The sequence below is a fragment of the Cricetulus griseus genome, chromosome 5 (genome assembly GCF_003668045.3).
Source record: "Cricetulus griseus strain 17A/GY chromosome 5, alternate assembly CriGri-PICRH-1.0, whole genome shotgun sequence".
Taxonomy (NCBI): Eukaryota; Metazoa; Chordata; class Mammalia; order Rodentia; family Cricetidae; genus Cricetulus; species Cricetulus griseus.
The window spans coordinates 27,892,486-27,913,054 of NC_048598.1; the positions used below are offsets into that span (position 1 = coordinate 27,892,486).

The 20,569-nt window shown below is 45.4% G+C and overlaps 1 protein-coding gene across 1 annotated transcript; it reads left to right on the forward strand.

The window, feature by feature from the left end:
- Positions 1-461: 461 nt before the first annotated feature.
- Atp1b1 (ATPase Na+/K+ transporting subunit beta 1) lies at positions 462-20,441 on the forward strand. Its single transcript, XM_027417156.2, has 6 exons — positions 462-558; positions 4,726-4,854; positions 14,748-14,903; positions 15,884-16,068; positions 18,769-18,849; positions 19,595-20,441. Exons 1-6 carry the CDS (start codon positions 462-464, stop codon positions 19,856-19,858), a joined length of 912 nt encoding a protein of 303 aa, XP_027272957.1. The 3' UTR covers positions 19,859-20,441.
- Positions 20,442-20,569: the final 128 nt, after the last annotated feature.

The window sequence follows — 20,569 nt, forward strand, 5'->3', positions numbered from 1 at the left end:
GTGCCGAGCCCGCGCTCCGCTCCTCTCGTCCTTCCCGGTGACTTTTCTTCTTGTCCCTGGTCGGGCTTGGCAGAGGTCACAGCAGGCAGAGTGGTGCAGCTACAGCTTGGAGCCGCAGCTGCGGGGTTCGCCGAGCCCCCCGGAAAGCGGCCGGAGTGAGGGGAGAACCCGCAAGCGGCCGCGCGCCCACCGCTAGGTGCGGGGCTCGGAGCCGCCCAGCCTGCGCGCGCCCTCCTCCTTCCTCCTCCTCCCTCCCCCCCGCCGCACCTCCCCCTCCTCCCTCTGCCTCGGCTGCTCCGTCGCGCGCCTCGCACTCGGAGAGCCGCAGCGGCAGCGGCGCGTCTCGCCTTTAGAGACAGAGCCGGGCCGCGGGGGGACACCGAGCAGCCGCCGGGAGGACGCCTGGGCGCGCGCCGCACTCTCCTTCCCTTGGCCTCGGCCACCACTGCTGAGCCGCCACCATGGCCCGCGGAAAAGCCAAGGAGGAAGGCAGCTGGAAGAAATTCATCTGGAACTCGGAGAAGAAGGAGTTTTTGGGCAGGACCGGTGGTAGTTGGTGTAAGTACGGGGCTCCGCAGGCTCTCGCCGCCCGCGCTTGGCTTTTCCTAGGAGGCGCATCCCTGTGCGCGGGCACTGCGGACTGTTCGGCGCCCGCGGGGCTGTCCAGGGTGTCCGGGATTGGGTGATAGGCGATGCTAGCAGCGCGCGGGCCTGGGCTTGGCATTCAGTGACAAATGAGGGGTCCCTAGGATGCGGCGCGGGTAGGGGCTGGGGCTGGCTAGACTGAGGGTTCTGGGCATGGTAGGGATCTTCGTCTCCTGGGAAATTCGGTCAGGTTCCAGGAGACTATGTATGTGCCTTCCCTCTCCATCCCCCAACACCTTAGATAAATGAGATTTGGGGCTGTGAGAGAAACTCGTGAGCTAACCTATTCTAATGCAGGCGATGCTGTGAAAGCATCGTTCTTCCAGCCTAAAAACGTACCTAGAATGGAGAGGAATGGGGAGGAGAAATGCATCCACACTGCAGTATTTCATGGCCACGTCTAGGGTTTACCCTAGAGACGGTCCTTAGAGTCATCATAGCCCAGAAATGGCCCAGTGAGCTCCATGTCAGGGCCCGTCTTCAAGCCTTGGCGAGACACATGGCAGTCTGGTGTTTTTAAGATCTACATGGTACAAATGAAGAAACAGGTCATCTTAGAAGATTCCATGCAGCCTGTTGCTTCCTCGGCTGGAATCCCCTCATACCCCATTGAAAATTAGATACCATATTTGTTTTTTTTAACCTCTTTTAACGGGGAAGGTGGTAGTTTTATAAAAGGTCATTTTGAAGGGCACGGTTGTAGACAAATCCACGAGTCGTGACTGCGGAAGGGAGGGAGGGAACTCCCCTCTGCTGCATCACTGCCCCCTCCTTCTCCAGTAACACCATCGCCACCAGCAGCACCTCTACCTCCCCTTTCCCCGCCTCCCCCTCCCTCCCCTATAACACCAGCATTGCAGTCACCAAGGGAACCCTGAAACTAGCGATGCAGTGTTCCTGTTTGGGGAGGGTCTATGGAAATAGACTGGAGAATGAGTCAGGGAAATGGTGCTTGGCTGACATTTTGAAAAGGGAGAAGCTGGGATATATGTCTTTTTTTTTTTTTTTCCTGAAGAAAAAAAAATGCAGTCAGGGAGCCTCTCAACTGAAAAAAATGAAGGGTTAATAATGCATCATACTTCAAGGTTAGTCAAGGTGAAGCCTCATTCCACTGCATTTCTTCGAAGCATGGGTACCCCCGAGCCGTGGAGAAATGTAGTTCTTTAAATTAGTGGCTTTTTACTTCACTTCATATTTCATTTTGTTTGGGGAGACTGTTCTTCAATGGGAGGTACGGCCATAGTCCTCCCGTGTTTCTTTAAAGTGGAAGGGGAAACCTGAGGTGTGTATAGGATGAACAGCCAGGGTTATTTCCTAATAGCAACTCCCTGTAACTCAGCTAGGCCTAGGAGGTGCACTGCGGAACTGGCCCCTCCTCCCAGGTTAGCTGGGGGCTGCTTTTCCTGGTGGTCTGGCCCCTGCAGCGTCACAGAACCAGGAGCAGTACTGACTCCAGGTACCTTGTGAAATTTGCCCTCTAGTGTTTTTCCACTTCTTAAATATATTTCTTTCCTCATTCCAGTCTCACACTCCTTCTCTGAATAATATTTGCTTTAGAGGGTTAGGAAGGCAGTATGGAACAATTTGTTCTTTAAGTTGGCATTTAATGGGGCAGCCCTACCATGACAGGAGAGAGAGGAGAATGTGTGGTCTCTATAATGACATCCAATTAAGCAGTGATGCACACTGATTTACATGAAGCAGCCATCTGAACTCATCTTCCATTTTGTAGGTGCTGAGCTCGAAACCCAGGTTGTTTTGTCTGTTCCTTTCTGACAATGTAAGAAATGGCAGCCCTGCTCCAAGGCAGATGATATGGCAGCAGTAGCTGTCTCAGAGAGAGAGACAGAGACGCCTGCCCCTTTCCAGCTCTGGGCCCAACATGGATGCCCTTGGGACCAGGGCAGGATGCCCTTGGCTCCGTTTTGCTTATAGGTAGATTTCTCACCAAGATGGACGGCAGGAGGCTCGAGTCTGTCACCTGCTGGAGAAATCACAACTTACAAATCACTTTGTGCTTCCTACCTTTTAATTAAGTTAATACAGGTGGTGGCAGGTTTTTATATTTATATTGCTATTGGTCTCACGTGCCACTTTTAAAATCTTGGCATTTTAAAGGATATATATTATATATATATATATATATATATATAATATATATATATATCTTAAGCAAAACTTCCACTGTTCCTCCATGTTCTTTAAATACAGAAAGAAAAGAAAAATTACTTTCGAGGGGGGAAAAAGTGTTTCTAAAGCTTACACCCCAAACTCCCCACCTCATGCCACTCAGTGGGTTAAGCTAGCCTTCACTTCTGTTTCTCAGTGCCACTGGTAGCCTTGGTCTTGGAGAGTCCATTGCCAAAGCTCGCCAGACCTGCATTCTGCACTCTAACCAAATGACTTCACTGCAGTGACAGATTTACTAAGTAAATCTCCAGCAGCAGCAGCAGCAGCAGCAGCAGCAGAATTCTTCACTTGGCTCTGGTGTCCTCTAGGTAGAGTGGAAAGGGTGTGTATGTTCTTGAGCTTAATCGTTGTGCTTGTAAAAATGACTCATTTTCCCATCTATTCGTCTTTTGAATAGTAGCCTCAGTTGTGTACTTTCTTGGGTTAGGATTAGCTCTCTGGGGTCTGGGGAATGAGTAGAAAGATTGTAGTTGTTAGAGGAGGCAAATGTGGTTACGCTAAGAGCACCAAGGATGACATTGGAAGGGAGGGCGGCTGGACAAGAAAGCAGCAGAGAAACTAGGCTCTCAGGGGCTGTCTTGCTGACTGGGTTATACCAACTCTGTACCTCTTCAGAGCATTCGCTGGAAAAATTTTCCAGATCCCTTGACGTCACAACCTTGCCATTTGCCTACTGCTGCCTGGATACAAAATGCAGCACTTAACCCTTGTCTTGCCGGGAGGAAGGGACCAAGCTGAGGGCTATGGTACTAGATGAGGCAGCCATCTCTCTCCTCCTCTTTGCTTGTATCTTTATATAGGGAGATAAGGGATTAGCTTCATCATTTTTGTGTGGGCTTTTATGTGTGTTTGGTTTGTTTCAACAGCTCCATGGTTGTCTTGAAGAATCCATTCTTGATGGGAACATTGGGTGTTTTCTCATGTATGGAGAGGGCTGCATGGCTCATTTCCACAACTGTGTGCCCACTTCATAGAACCATATTTTTCAATAATACTTTTACTCTGTGACATTTTCCTAGAGACCCTTTAGAGGTAATCCATGCCTCCTTTGTGTAGTCAGGTTTCTGATAACCTTACAGTTCTCTTGGTTCCACTTTTCCCTTTGAGTTGTTTGGCTGGCACAGGACAGCCAGGCGATGCCTAGTACAGCCTGTTACTATGCTGCTAATCAGGCAGATAATCCTTGTAAACCAGTAACTGATAGCTTTATTCCACTCCACGGGCTTCATGTTGGTTCAAGGTGGTTTTTGTTTGCTTGCTTGCATGTTTTTTTTTTTTTTTAATTTTTAAAATTCATTCTTATTCAGCCTGCAAACTGCTGAGAAAAAGAAAATATAGTCAACACATACACAGCCAGTTGTTAACTCTTCTGCTCAGAAGAGGAGGTAAAAATGGTGGCCATTTGTACCATAGGATTTCCTTTGTATGTCTGATTGGTTCCCAATTGCCCTGTGCCCCTGAAGAAAACAAAAGTGCTTTGTAGAGAGACTTGACAAGGAGAGCTTCAGCGTGTATTTCTGAGTTGGTTGTTCTTAGGCATCTCAGTGTCTGGGGGAACAGCAGAGCACTGCCCCTTAGGAGGCATGCTGTTGTGTGTCAGGTGCATTGCATAAGTGTGTGAATGTGGCTGCAGGTTTGCACTGCTGAATGAGGCTTTTCAGAGGAAGAAGCGACTCCCTGTTAGACTTTTAGCTATCGTTGAGCATTCCTCCACCTGTACCTTCCAAGAAAGAGTGGGGTTCCGTCTTTAGATTAGTGCTGGCAAAGGAAGAGCTAGAGAAACAGGTTGGAGAGGAACTGGGAAAGAGTTAAGGTCCTTTTTGGGAAGGGTAGGCTTGGATTCTGCATGTGTGACTACATCACACCCATGTCTGTCTGTTCTCCCCACAGTTAAGATCCTTCTGTTCTACGTGATATTTTATGGCTGCCTGGCTGGCATCTTCATTGGGACCATCCAGGTGATGCTGCTTACCATCAGTGAACTGAAGCCCACATACCAGGACCGCGTGGCCCCGCCAGGTAAAACCCAGGGAGGGGCTTCTTCATCGGTAAAAGGGGTGCCACTTCCAACCAAGAAGACACCTTGAGAAAATTGTTCTGTAGTAGAACTTCAAGCTAGGCATGGGAAGGAATTGGGAAGACTTGCAGCCGCAGCTCTGGCCGCATTGCGGCTGAGCTCCAGATGGCTGCAGATGTCTTCACAGCTCTGGATGAGGGTGGAGCACATAGCATCACAGTGTGACTGAGCACATCAGGTCCTGTTGGGGCTCCATTCTACTTGGCCTTAAGACTCAAGGGCTTGGTCAGTGCGATCATTCTAGGGCCTTTTCAGCTCTGACACAATTTTTCACTTGTAAGGTGACCATAACTCAGATACACTCTTAAAAAATCTGCCCATAGGAAGGAGCCATGGCTCACCTGTTACTGATTTGCAGTTTGACCTTGAACACACACACACACACACACACACACACACACACACTTCCTCCCTTCCTCTTTGCATGTCTCAACAGGCCTGTTTGTGATTTTGTGAGCCCCCTTTCTAGTTTAGCTGTCTCTGTTCTCACTAAAAAACTTCAGCGAACAAAAAGATTATCATAGAAAAGACAATCCTCCACAAGCGTTCACTTCTATGACTTGGTTGCTGTTGGTGTTGAGTTCACACACCATGAAAGGCCACTGGCCACAAACCTGGGGATAAATGACAGGCAGCTGAGCAACAGTAAACACAAATTTACTGTGTGGTTCTTCTGCGTGGAGGACAGAGCTGGGAGAAGAGCGAAGTGTTGCATAACCTCTTTTGGGTTCTCACACTGTAAGTGACCTTGAGGTTTCAGAGGTGAGGGGTGGCAGTGACTCCTCGTTTGGCGTTTGGAAACAGCCATCTGGAGGTGACAGTTTTGGGGCCTTGTGCAGCCACTGAGCGCACTGCACTGTTGCTGACATGTCTTGCTCTTCTTGGGTGCGAAGAGGAAGAAACTGCAGAATTCTAAGGCGGCAAGCATTGTCTTATCACACTAAGGCAACAAGTCCTCCAGGGAAGGAAAAATCCCAGAGTATTTTCAGATAAATTTAGGTGGGAAGTGAACAAAGAAAAATGTGTAAGTATATAAAACAGCTTAACCCTGTTTCATGGTCCACAGATTCCAGCAGCTATTGTATCAAAAGTGGGTCCTTGGAAAGGTTGAGGCCAGGCTCTGATTTAGGAGAGTCAGTATTGTACTGGTCTTCCGTGTCCTCTTCTGCTAGAGGCACTAGAATCGTGGTGATTACATTTATACACAGCTCTTATGCCACTTAAAAGTTGGTCTTTAGTCATGATGTTGCTTTATAATAACTTAACTTGAAGGAAAAATGACCACACAGTCATCCTTTACTTAAAAACAAAAAACTGTAAACCTTGGAGAAATAAGTAATTTATTTATTTCAGTTTTTGTTTTTTTGAGACAAGGTTTCTCTGTGTAGCCCTGGCTGTCCTAGAACTCCCTCTGTAGACCAGGCTATCCTCAAACTTAGATCTGCCTGCCTCTGTTCCCAAGTGCTAGGATTAAAGGCTTGTGCTTCCATGACTGGCAGAAATAAATAATTTAATAAAGTAAAGTAAGTTTTTTTCCAGGCACTTTTCTGGAAAGAAATCTCACCTTCCAAAATAAATAGTGAAAGTGTCTGATGCTTTGAGTAAGGGTTTGCAATTGATCTTGCTCTGGCTGAGGCACTCCATCCCTGCCCCCACCCTGTCTTCCCCTCTTCTTCCCAGTACTTCCTATTAGCACCTATATTTAGTGTGCTCAGCAGCTGGACTGACCTGACAAACCCTCACTTCTCCGAAGGAATGTCAGTGGCTCATCTCGGAAATATGCATTCCTGCCCTTTGGTCTGAGTCACAGGCGAAGTTTTCAGTCCCTCACCTTCCCAGTTGTCTCCTGTCCCTTATCTGGGTCATTTCTGTCTCTCTGTCCTTAGCTTTTACTTTAGTAGCAGAGTCTCCTCATCTCCCTGTCCCAATCCTCCTCACACCTTAGAAAATTACAGTCACTTTCAGTCAAGTGAATAATAGAGCACTGGCTGGTGTTTCTGGACAGTTCTGAGTACCCTGCATCCCCAGAGGGACCCTAACTGGACCCTCCTCTTGGCATCTTTCAGAACAGATGTTGAGAATTCATATTTGGAGAGGTATTAATGACTCATTAACTCTGCAGACTGAATAAATGTGTGGAAGTATATATCCTGATCAACTTTTGGCTTCAACTTAATGTCTCCAAGCCTCCATTTCTGTCTTGGTCAGAGAGGGAAAGTTCTGAGTCAGTTGTACATGGTAAGTGTGGAAGACTATAGCATTTAAAGATACAACGACTTATGGAGTGTTGTTATCTGACCTTGTTATCTGACCTTGGAGCATGAATGCAAACATGACCAATTGGGCTTGGAGTGTCCTTTACACCTGTAACTAGATCTCTTCCAAGTGGCATGTGTGAGTCTGGCCAGATCCAGGAAGTGACAGTCCTGCCCTGCTATAATCATGTAGGTTGTATAATGGATAAGCTGATGGGCCAAATGGGAAAGTCACAGAGACAGAAAAATACAAAATGGACGGGAACTTTAAGGACAAGTGGTCACATGCTAAACTCTGAGCAGTGGATGCTGTTCCTTGTCAGATCTTACTCCTCTGTTAGAACTAACGTGCTCACTCCACCCAGGAAGCAGTGTCTTGGACGAGTTGTTGGCACATAGTATTAAATAGCTATTTTCATAGCTCAAAAATCAGTTTCTAACTTCCTGTTGCTTTAAGTGTAAAGGCGGTCTCCAAAGCCCAAAGCTATTAGAAACTCATGAAATTATATCAGCCTAAGAAGGAAGAGCAGGGAGTTGAACCCAGCCCCCACCACTCCATTACTATCGAACATACCAAACCACAGTTTCTTCTGTATCCAATAGGAGGAATATCCTGTGATGATTAGACAGGAAATATGCAAAACATGAGTACTTGGAGAGGTAAAACTAATGGCAGTGCACAATGGGGAAATAGCAGCCTCGTTATTTATGTCCCTGCTTTCCACTAGAAGCAGAAGGCTCTGAAATCCAGTGAAGCCTTGGGTGATAGCGCAGGCTAGGCTGCACACTTAACTCTCATGATGTCAGTCCAACCTTAGTTTGCCCTGGAAAGTATTTAAACATCAGTGGATTAGAAAACGTAGTCAAAGCTGGGTGTTGGTGGCGCACGCCTTTAATCCCAGTAAGGGAGGCAGAAGCAGGTTGGAGTTGGAGGCCAGCCTGGTCTACAGAGTGAGTTCCAGGACAACCTCCAAACCTCCAAAGCAACATAGAGAAACCCTGTCTCAAAAAACCAGAGGGGGGGAAAAAAAAAGAAAGAAAACAGAGTTTCTGGTGAACCAAAAATGACACGCTAATCAACTCTCCTCTCCTGCATGTGGCATCTAAGCTTTTGTCCAGAGGAGCATCTCTTGCAGTATGTGTAGCAGCATGTCCTTTCAGTTGGATCTGGGAGAGAGAGCCAAGCACAGTACACGCACACATGCCCCCTTGTGCTTTGCACACTCAACCTTGCTCACTTGCTCACCTTGTTGCCTGCCCTGTGGTGTAAAGGAAAAGTGCCTTCCATGGGCTGGCCCCCACCCCCCACCCTCAGGTTATCCTATCAACTGTGCAGTGAACTGAAGGTCACTGTGTGTCATTCCCTGAGTCCACAGAGTTCCTACCTGGCTTGCTTCCTGGTGCAAAGGTAGGAATGTGTTCTCTGTTCTTCTTAAAAAGTTGTGGGAGGTTCTTTGTTTTACTCTTAAAGATGGCTCAGCAAGGACAGAACTCACTTTAAGAAGGTCAGATTCTTAGCACGTGGGTAACCAGAGTTAGGAAAGGAAGGTGGGGAGGAACATTAGCAGGTCACAGACTGGTTTGAGTTTCATCTTGTGAATGGCAAGTAGCTAATCTAGTTCATGAGGGCACAGCCATCATAGCCCACCCCGCCACATGCTTCAGTCTCCTGAGAAGCCATTATGTTAGGCTCAGAAAAAAAAGGAAAAAAAAATTTTTTTCAAATCATGGGATGATTGGTCCTCTCCAATTTTAGAGGTGTAGGAGTGGAACTGTTAACTTCAGAGTGTTAGGAGACTTTTCTGCCATTTTCAGCTAGTCAGTTGATAAGTGATCGCCTAGCTAACACATTCGGGTCTGACTGCTGCTGGCTCTCTGTTCCCACCCTCTGACGGATCTGGGAACAGCCAATCTGTTCCCAGAGGAGAGAGCATTGGGAGTGAAAGTTTCCTCAACTGTGGTTCATTAAAGGGCTTAAAGAGGAAGATCTCAGACTTCCAGAACTCTCTTGCCCATGCAGTTTATTTCTAAGGTCTCCTAGGTATGCCGGAAGCCCAGTGATTAACGTAAAATATTTTTGGGAAGCCATGTGTAACAACATCTCAAAGTGCCCTTAATCCCAGTATTCTTGAGACTGCAAGTTTCAGGTCAGCCTGGAACTCCAGAAAAGTGGGTCTTACTCATTTGAAGATGAGTAATGGAGCCAGAACCTCTGTTAAGTAAGACAAACTAATGGAAATGCTCCTGGGGGTAGGATGGGGAGATTGACTGTCAGCGTCGCCCGTGGCATTCATAAGAAGAGAGCCCCACCCTGGGAGACAGCAGTGGAAAGATGCCTTCATTTCTGCTGATGTAGAATCAGACAGGGTAGGACTGGTCAGTGACCATTGTGCTCTCACGATAGATGTTCATCACTGCCTGATGCTGACCAGACTCCAGAAAGGCCAGGACAGTAAAGGAGATCCATGATGTATACTACCCAATAGCTTCTCACCAGGAAAGTACCTTTTCCCACTTCCTGCAGAGATAGGTGCCCTAGAGTGTCAAATGTCAGGCTATTAGCAAATGTGTTTTGGACTTAGACAAGTCAAGTATACACTTGTTATTTGTTTGACCTTGGACCAAAAAAAAAAAAGAAAAAAAGCATAGTGCTTGTCTATTGTGTTCCCCTTTATAAAGAAGTGTTACCCTCTTTGTTTGAGGAATAAACACAATTCTGGGCTTTCCAAGATGTCAACCACAATATCCTATGAAACTACTTTGAAAGGTAAAGCATCCACACTAAGTAATTTCTTCTCAACATCTGAAGTTGAATATAGAAGTTCTGAGAAAAGGTCCCTGATGTTGAATTCTCTAATGGTGAAGGAACTGCCACCAGAGTTTGTGGCATTTAGTTTAAACTGGGGCACAGATTTCTGTACCCCATGGATGGGTGAACTGCTAACTAGTCTGTAGAAACAGATGAGGTGCTCCTCCAAGTCTTCAAAGGGAGCAGGTCTCAGGTGTCCAGTGTGGATAGGCTGTGTAGGTGACCATTGCCTCAAGGCAGGCCGTTTACTCTTGGTTAATCCAGCCTCCAGTCACATGCTAACCCTGACACAAAAGGTAAGTTGGAGGGAACTGGTTCCCAGAATTCTTCTGTAAGTTGATAATAACCCCAGAGATAAAATAATAAATAATAGGTTGTTCAGATTGACACTTCAAGAGAGTAATCATCCAGATGTTTATTTTAGCTGGAAAGGTGTATTTGTGTGTGTATAAGCCTTCTCACTCCTCCGCTTTCTTTTTAATGCAAAAATACTTTGAACCTGCAGTGTATAGGAGATGCGAATGGCTTCATGTAAACTCTTCTCTTAGCTCCCGGTGCCCTTGCAGGTTTCTGTGGAAGATGATACCTGTTGAGTGTTTGGCAGTGAGTCATCAGCGGTATCAAATGTCAGGTCCAAGCAGCTGTGCTTTGGGATTCACTGGAAGGAGGTTAAAATATAGCAAGGTTAAAATGGCTACATTCTCCTTTAAATCCTTCAGCTCTGCAAGCAGATTGAGAAATCACAAACTTGCTACATTATAAACCTAACTGGAAATAAAACGCTAGCTCCTGAGAAGCCGCTTCCCTCCCCCCTCCCTTTGTTCATTGCCTCTACTGTGCACATCCTCTAGAGCCAGAGGTGGGGGTGTTGTTTGCCTCCTTAGTTTCTCAGGAGATGGAGTCAGGAGATGCAGGTGCTTTTCTTACTCCAGATCTTAATGAAAAATTGAAGTACTTATAGGAACCCAGATATTAACATTACTCAAAACTGTTTCAGTCCTTGGAGGCGACTTTCTTAGGTAAGGGCTTGACTAGTTCGTGACGAGTTCTCTGAATAGCAGCAGAGCAAAGCTGTACTGAGCTTCACTTCCCTCATTTAAGCTCTGACACCCAAGAGGCAGAAGGCTGGATCTGCTTCAGGGCCTGCAGTGTCAGCTGTTTCTGCCCTTTGGCCTCTGGGAGTTCACCACTGCAGGCAGAGTTTACCCTTGTTCGGTTATTACTGATAGCTCCAGGAGTGGACATGGGAGAATCCAGAAGCCAAAAGATCCCGTCTAGGTGCACTAGCTGGCAAAAGCCCCAGTTAGCAAGATGGAGCGGTGGGGGTGGGGTGGGATTTGAGCTATGAGGTAGAAATTGGGGTGATGTCTGTGTTTGATTTCGTGATTTATTTGCCTTGACTAGCGAGGAATGGTACTGACTGCATCACACTTTTGGGTCAGTGGTGGCACTGCAGGTAACAACAGTACATGCTATTTCACAGGTCAGCTGGTAAGCAGTGGGTAGCTGCTGGACTTGCTACTGATGAGTAAGGCCGGCACCCACATCTGGGTGAACATGAGGTCCTGAAAAGCATGCTAGCAATGAGTTACAGGGACTCATGTTTGGGGCTCTGGCACATGTTACCCTGTCTCTTAATGGGGACCTGGGGTTGGGTGGTGAGAGAAGCCCGTCTCCCCATGTTCCCTTTCTCATGGGAGAAGTGACATTACCATACCTCATATGGGCATCAAAGATGGCACCTTGAATGGCCGATGACAGAGAATACAGAGAGACAGCTGGCAAATGGCAGGCAGTGGGGAATGCCAGCTGAAGCCAGGACAGAATGGACAGTGACACGGGTGAACTTGCTTTGCAATCTGGGTCTCACCTTGTTTATTTTCAGTGTGACCTAACGTTACATTTTAGTTGTTGCAGCTGGTGGATGCGACTGAATCGCACACACTTGCTTTGTTAGCAGCTTGTTTTCGGCTGAATCACCTGCTCTGCTGTCTCTTACCACACTGGTAGCCCTTCATCAGCTGCCTGACGTTCCGTTTCTTCCAGCTTCCCTCCTTTCTGAAAGATGGGTAGGGTGCTCCTAGCCTCCCAACATTTGATCCCTTGGCTGTCTTCACCCTTCAGGCTGCCGCCACCCTCCTCCTGGGCTTGGAAAGCCGAGTTACCCTGAGCACATAGTTCTGCTCTTTGTCCATTCTGTCTGGTAAAAATTCACAGGCATTTGCCCTTCGTCTCTTGAGTAGGCATGACTGCCCCTCAAGACTCCACTTTCTCTGAATCCCAGGGCTGTTCTAGGAAAATGCCCTATTTTCCTGACTTACTCTGTAACACTGGGTATGTGCCCTTCACTTCCCCACGACCAGGCAAATCACCTTGACTTAAATGTCTGGTTTACACCTCAGACTAGGAATGGCTCTTCAGCTTCCCGGCCATTTCAGCACCATTTCCCCTTCGGTGTCCCGTGCTGGCTTCTGTACTTGCCCTTGGTTGCTTTCCATTTGCAGAGATCAGTGGCTTTTGTCTCACTGTCACATGGGCAAATCACAATGTCAGCTTCCCAGCTTAATGTCAAAAGATTGTCTAGAATACCTTTAGATTATTAGGCACGAAAACTTTTTCCTGGTTTAGGAGCTTTTAAAGAATGTTTAATCATAGTGACCTTTGTTTTGTTTTGTTTTGTTTTGTTTTTCGAGACAGGGTTTCTCTGTGTAGCTTTGGAGCCTGTCCTGGCACTCGCTCTGGAGACCAGGTGATCCGCCTGCCTCTGCCTCCCAAGTGCTGGGATTAAAGGCGTGCACCACCAACGCCCGGCTGACCTTTGCTTATTTCAAGCTGAAGAATGTGAATTAATTCCGAAACAGTGCCCCCCCCCCCCCGTGGACAGCCTTTTTTCCTGTGTTCTTTAGATTTTGTACTAAATCAAGAAGAATTTTCCCATTAAAAAAAATGTATTGCTATTATATAAGGTGCAGGGTACATGTGCTATTATGTACATGTAGAGGGCAGAGGACATCTTTGCAAGTCAGTTTTATCCTTCCACCTTTATGTGGGTCCCTGGGAATCAATCACAGGGTCAGTAGGCTTAGACAGTAAGCGCTTTCCCTGCTGAGCTAGCTCATTGACCCCTGCAGAAGACTCTTCATTGTTTGGTTTGAGACAAAGTCTCACAGGTGTAGCTCTGGCTGGCCTGCAATTTAGAGATCCACCTGCCTCTGCCTCCTGCGTGCTGGAATTAAAGGCCTGTACCACCATGCTGCACATAAAGGTGCTTATTATCACTTTGATATTCTCATCTTGAGCACTTCTCTGTCCACCTCTCACTGTCACTTCCTTGTCATCTGCATCCCTTCTGCCATCCCCCTAGGTGGCTGCCCAGAGTCCCTTCAGTTGGGCCAGTCCAGCATAGCCACGGTTGAAGCTCAAGGCAGTCCTCACTCTCTGGAAAAACAAACTAGCAGCTATTTACTCCAGTTTCTCTTGAAGTCTTGTTCTCAAGCACCACAAATGGTGCTGCTAAATAATTAATTGCACGAGTTATGTTTCCACGTTAATTATGCCACTGTCTGCATCGATGTCCTGACTATTAAATTCTAATTCTCCAGAGCAGTCACTCTAAACCAAGTATCCTTTGTTTGGATTTAGAGATTATGCCCAGGTAGGTCTGGAATAGATCCTATGAGGCTGCCTGTTTAACCAGCTTGAGGAGAGTGGTGTGGGTGCTCCCACCTGCAGGAGGTGATGTTATGGAAGGATGTCAGGTCTCACGAGCACAGGCCCCCTGACACAGGGCCGGTCCAGGGATGGAGATTAGAGTATCGAGGCTGTCTGTCACAACAGAAAACACATGATAGCCGGCTACAGTGAAATTCGTTACACAGTGAACGTGTGTGTGTGTGTGTGTGTGTGTGTGTGTGTGTGTGTGTGTGTGTGTGTGTGTGTGTGTGTGTTCCTACAAAGAATCCCATGTTTATTTGAAAGTGGAATTAATTGGCTATATTTTATCTGGCTGTTCTGGGGTGGAATGTCATTGTGATTGCCTCTGTAACTCACTGGATATCGTGCTATTGTGTAGTACTGTCCAAGTGGCCATTTAGGAGTCTGTGAGGGCACAGGCTTCTTTCTGGACATGACAGACTTATAACAGAGAATGCAAACCCATGTCACATGTATCTTGAATTTCACTCTGATAGGTACTGACATGCTTAGCTATTTGGATTAGTAGCTGCATATATATCTCCGAACTCCCTATTAGAAGCTGAAAATCTCCTAGGTTATAAGAGCCAAAGGATTGAGATTTTTTTATAATCTGTTTGTGGAATATAAGAGCAGGCCTCTACTCAGAGCATCCATGTTAGTGAAGGGAGAAGCCCCCTGGACACCTGCTGCTAGCAATGCAGCTGTAAGAATGTGTGCACATGAGGGCACTGGAAAAACCACAGGCTTTGGGGAACTGCACACCTGGGTTGGAATTCTGGTTCTGCATTCTCTGCAGCCTTGGACAGAACACTTAACCTTTCATTGCAAGTGGGATTCTCATAAGTTAATGCCTACTCAAGTGTTGGCAAGGAAACTGGATGATATCTAATATTGCATCATCATCACACATTTAGATATCTAATCTAAATGCCATCAGATTGCATTTGTAAGGGAAGTGGGAATTTAGCCCATCCCATGAGTGGGGGTGGGGGTGGTGAGGGAACTTTGTGAAGGGAAAGCCTGCCGATTGCTGTCCTTCCCACTGATTTTGTCTTTCTGACTATCTCTGGTGTAGGATTGACACAGATTCCTCAGATCCAAAAGACTGAAATTTCCTTTCGTCCTAATGACCCCAAGAGCTACGAGGCCTATGTGCTAAATATCATTAGGTTCCTGGAAAAGTACAAAGATTCGGCCCAGAAGGATGACATGATTTTCGAGGACTGTGGCAGTAAGTGACTCACTACAGATTCATGTGGTGATAGTATTGTACGAGTTGTCATTTTCCTTCCTTTCTTTCTTTCTTTCTTTCTTTCTTTCTTTCTTCCTTTCTCCCTTTCTTTCTCTCTTTTTTTTGCTTAATTTAGTAGTTTAAAGGCAATGTTACGAATTGTTAGAATTTACATGAGGTTTTTACCTTAACTTAAAATAATTAAAAAGACATAATAAGGTAAAATCATGTTTGAAGGGGAAATAGTTAATACAGTGAAATGTAAATTATAATAAGGATAGCCACAAATAATATATATCAAATATGCAGTCAAATGTGTTGTTTTCCTATAGTTCCAGAAAAATTCTGAAAAAATTGGCAGTCCTTTTAATTCATGGTCTTTCTTTTAATACAATGTCCCTGTTTCTTAGTAAAGCTGTGTGTGGCCCTGTCAATGCTACTGCTCAGGCATGGTCTAGTTTCCTATTAGCCTTAAGTAACTAAGCAAACCATTAGAGCAGCCGTTCTCAACCTGTGGGCTGCAACCCCTTCACAGGGGTCCTAAGACCATCAGAAAATACAGATATTTACATTACGATTCATAACGGTAGCAAAATTACAAAGTAGCAATGAAAGTAATTTTATGGTTGAGGGGTCATCACAACACTGACGTTGTGATGACTGGATTGAAGGGTCTCAGCATTAGGACCGTTGAGAACCACTGCATTGGCAGATACTAACAGCCTGAGCACGCACTCACCCTAGAGGGCAGGTGGTGAGCAGTTCAGGCTTGGGGTCATGCCCCAGCAGTTGCCTTTGCTAACACGTACCTTTTGAAGAGAGCAGACAGTTCGTTTGCTGGAAGTCCTTGTCTGATACAGTGATACAAGTGTAGCACTGTCTTCAGTGGGAAATTACAAGGAATGGAAAGTTCTTTTCCTTCTTAACAGCGTAGAGTGAACAGATGGTGCACTCTGTAAATGTGTTGGCTGTGCTTTTAGATATGCCCAGCGAACCCAAGGAACGGGGAGAATTAGACCACGAACGAGGAGAGCGGAAGGTGTGCAGGTTCAAGCTTGACTGGCTGGGGAACTGCTCCGGAGTCAACGATGAGACTTACGGCTACAAAGAGGGGAAACCCTGCATCATCATCAAGCTCAACCGAGTCCTGGGCTTCAAACCTAAGGCAAGTGGTGTTTTACAGTGTAGATGCATTTTGTGGCTTAACTGATGAGACAGGAAGCTTTAAAATATACTCACTGCTACTTTTGAAGAGCTGTCAGTCGTGGTGTAATACCAAAACCTTTATCGAGGGCATCTCAGCCCATAAAGTTGCAGACTGTGTGCCACAGCCAAATTTTGGAATGTGACCCTGCTTTGGTTTTTGAGACATAGTCTCCATGTATCCCAATCACTTTTGTAGCCAAGGCTAGCCTTATGCTCCCTATCATCCTAGACCCATCTCTCCAATGATGGTACCAAGGGTGCTCTCACAGCTCTGTTCCTATTCTTAGTACTCTGCTTAGTGTCCAGATAAAAAAATTATTTTCACATGTGAGTTTCCTGGCTATGTTGTGTGAATACAGGCTGCTTTTGGTTTGGACTTAATGTACCAACAAGAGTATCTCAGAAATGCTGTCTCAATCTGAAAAAAAGAATTTTTTTTTTTTTTTCATTACAAAACCCAGAAAATGACACCATCTCTGAACTTGGGTAACCATACAGTTTCTAACAAGTGAGCATAACTTGACCACCAAAACCAGCAAATTGCCACTGTTTTTGTGAGAAATTCTTTAGAAAGAAAAAATTATTGGTGTTTCAGCTTTTCTAAATGGTTATTTTATTCTCTTCTCAGATCATGACTTAATAAACACTGCTGTCCTTCTTCCTTAGGCATGGCTTCTGCCTGGAAGTTCCTCTAAAGATGACATGGACACTGCTCAATATTAGTGTACACATTTTAATTCTGAGGGAATTGATGTGAACAAACCCACTTCCTTTCTGAGACCTGTCTCTTTCATTCACTCAGTTTCTACTGCAGGTTAATTTATTTCCATAATACTTGTTACCCAAAAGAAAATCAGTGCAGAGAGGAAGTTTCTTTTTCCCTTCCTTCCTTCCTTCCTTCCTTCCTTCCTTCCTTCCTTCCCTTCCTTCCTCTTTTTCTTTCTTTCTTTCTTTCTTTCTTTCTTTCTTTCTTTCTTTCATTCTTTCTTTCTTTCTTTTCTTTCTTTTGAGATACTATGTCTCTATGTAGCCCTGGCTGTCTTGAACTCTGCTGAGCAGGCTGGCCTTGAACTTAGAGATCCACATGCCTGAATGCTGGAATCAAAGGCACATGCCACCAAGCCCAGCAGGAAAAGTTACCCTAAAAAATGCATCAAAGCTCCTTTATTCTACCAGAGGCAAGAACCAGTGGAGGGTTGATGGCTGGTGCCTGAATGGCTGGCTGGTTGTCTTGATGGATCTCTCGCAGATGTTAGTTACCTTCCCACACAGACAAGCGTTTATATAATCTATGGGGAGTACTATAAGTAGGACTACTGCTCCATGCCTGCATTTGTCATTGACATGGCTAGGGTAATCTAGCAATAGGAGGAACTGGTGTGGTGTATCTGAAGAAAGCCTGAAGCCAATTTCTGCTCTCTGGGTCATTTGCTTTTGATGTTCACCACCACACTCTTAGTGGTTCCTGTTTCACAGAGGCAAAGGCTGATGTGTTGGAATTCCTCTCTTCCCACATCTGGAAGGCCCGTTCTGTTATAGATACTGACTCCTTTTATATTTGGCCTCTAGTTAAACCATTGCTTCTCCCCATTTGTCTCGCCAGCCCACATTGCCAGCTGGTTTGTCAGTGGAATGATTTTTTGTTAGGGAGCACAGTACTGCCATTTCAATCAGGGTGCCTGGTTCCTTATCTTCTGAGGGTAGATTGTGGCAACATCTTAGGTCAGTAAGTGTTTTCTAGTCTAAGTTTTCAAGGCAGAAATATTGGTAGCAAAGCCCCCAAAGAGTCAAGTCTAGATGCTCATTTCTCGTATTCTACCAAGAAGTAGTCCAAAATATGAATCTCTTACTGACGTATAGATCTGTATGTGTGCTATGTCTTATGTCCAGGCTCAGATGCATTGCTAACATGAGTAAGCAAATGACTGCTTTCCAGCAGTACATATTCATCACTCTTCTTTGGAAGTAGATTTGAACAAAGGATGTAGAAAGAGGGGCTCTGTATTTTGCTGTAGCAGTCGTTTTCAGACTGTACTGGGTGTTCTTGTGGACTGGCTCAATCCAAGCACTCCATTGCATAAGGCAGTGCCGTCTTGACCTGCTTTAGGTACTGAATTTACCTCACAGAATTGGGAAGAAAGAGTCCTTGGGGGTCAGTGTGTGTCCTTTCTCACACTGAACCTCTCCCAGGTTCAGAGGAGGATGTAACCTTCTTTGAAGACAACTGCATTGTTGAAGAAAAGCACGGTGTTTTTACCTATGGCTCAGGACAAAAGTCTAATTCTTTGGACTAGAAGTGCCAGTCGACTCTCCCTGTAATGACTGTCCCCTTAGCAGACACTCAGTCCTCTAACTTTTCATTGCCCTTTGAGTCAGGCTTACAGTAGGTTAGCATCACAGCTCCGAGTGCCAGGCTGCTTCATCGCTCATTTGTAGTGGTCACCACACTTGGACTTCACTTACCTTCACTTCAAAAAAATAAAACAAACAGAATTTTCTAATTGATGAGAGGGGCGTCACTCACTCATTCACTCTCTCCTGGTGTGTTATTTATCCACAGCTTATTGTCAGCAATGTGTATTTGTTTGGGCTATGTATGTAAGTTTTATTTTCCAAGAAAAAAAATAATTTTGTTTACCATTGTGGGTTTCACTTTTAGCCTCCCAAGAATGAATCCTTGGAGACTTACCCAGCAATGAAGTATAATCCAAATGTCCTCCCTGTTCAGTGTACTGGCAAGGTAAGGGTGCCTCCAGGGAGGGAGGGAAAGTGGGGCGGGATGAGAGGAATGGAGGAGATTCCATACAGTACCAGGGACAGTTTGGATATAAGAAATGGCTTCCAGGTGTCACTCTTAAAAGATGAATTAGAACTCTACAGTTGGCACAAGAAACTCAAATATCCGAATTTAATATAATGGCATGTGGGTTTATGGACCTGAGAGGTGTGAGCTAACCCACAGTATGTGCTAAAACTTTGGGGCCAACTTTCTTTTCTCTCTTTTAATGAATGCCAAAAATTAGTGGTGTGATACCAAGCCAAGAGACAGATGTAAGAAATAGGGGCAAATATGCAAACAAATCTTGCTGGAGACAATGTCCATAATGAAACAGTACCTACCAGGACAATTCAGTGAGTTCCTCTCATTATAGGCCTTCTACTAGGAGGCTGTGCCAGCTTTGACAAGTACCTTCTTGGCCTTTGCCATATTGTCTCCATTTGAACACTGAAAGCATTCTCCTCTTGTGAATGTTTCTTGGTTGCAATGGGCAGCCAAATTACCTCTTTCCCGTGGTGCCACCCAGTACTTGGTGGCCCTGACTTCTGAGAGGTTTGAGGTAGGTGTGCCACAGGGTGGCTTGTTTTCTTTTCCTCTAGCAATCATTTTGCAGACTGTAGGGGTTGAGAGTCTTGCACGCAAGAACAAGACGAGACCCATGATGTGTTCCGTTAAAATTAAAACTACATTCCTTTTTGGTTTCTAGAGAGATGAAGACAAGGACAAAGTCGGAAACATAGACTACTTCGGAATGGGTGGATTTTATGGCTTCCCTCTGCAGTATTATCCCTATTATGGCAAACTCCTGCAGCCCAAGTACCTGCAGCCCCTGCTGGCTGTTCAGTTCACCAACCTAACCTTGGACACTGAGGTTCGCATTGAGTGTAAGGCATATGGTGAGAACATTGGGTACAGTGAGAAAGACCGTTTTCAGGGACGCTTTGAGGTAAAAATTTTAATTAAGAGCTGATCACAAGCACAAATCTTTCCCACTAGCCATTTAATAAGTTAAAAAAGATACACAAACCTACTAGTCTTGAACAAACTGTCATACGTATGGGACCTACACTTAATCTCTATGCTTTACACTAGCTTCTGCATTTAATAGGTTAGAATGTAAATTTAAAGTGTAGCAATAGCAACAAAATATTTATTCTACTGTAAATGACAAAAGAAAAATAAAAATTGAGCCTTGGGACGTGCCCATTTTTACTGTAAATTAGATTCCATAACTGACTTGTAGTGAGCAGTGCTCTGGCCCCTAAGTATTGCCGCCTTGTCTATTTTATTTAGTGTACAGTACTATAGGTGCGCACTCTGGTCATTTTTCAAGCCATGTTTTCTCATATGTTTTCTACTTTATGTGAGCAAGGTTTGCTGTCCAAGGTGTAAATACTCAATGGGAATAAAACTGGCATGGTACTTTTTCCTTTTCTTTCTTATCTTTTGGCTCTGAAATTTCAAAGATAATGGCCCATCAATGAGCATTTTTAACACACTCCATAGTCTTTCCTGTGGTATCAGGTCTTCATTTTTATCTTTATTTCCTGGGGCTGGGGGTGGGTGGGAGGGCTGTCATGGGGGAACTGCCCTTTAAATTTTAGGTGACACTACAGAAAAACACAAAGGTGATGGGCTGTGTTGTGCTCCGTGCTGAATGCTGTCTTGACATCCTTTCCCT

Bases quoted from the DNA above. Each gene is read 5' to 3' on its own strand.
- Atp1b1 (XM_027417156.2), top strand. From the start codon at position 462: ATGGCCCGCGGAAAAGCCAAGGAGGAAGGCAGCTGGAAGAAATTCATC. The intron at 4,855-14,747 runs GTAAAACCCAGG...TCTCTGGTGTAG, and splicing joins GGACCGCGTGGCCCCGCCAG to GATTGACACAGATTCCTCAG. The intron at 16,069-18,768 runs GCAAGTGGTGTT...TTTCACTTTTAG, and splicing joins TCCTGGGCTTCAAACCTAAG to CCTCCCAAGAATGAATCCTT.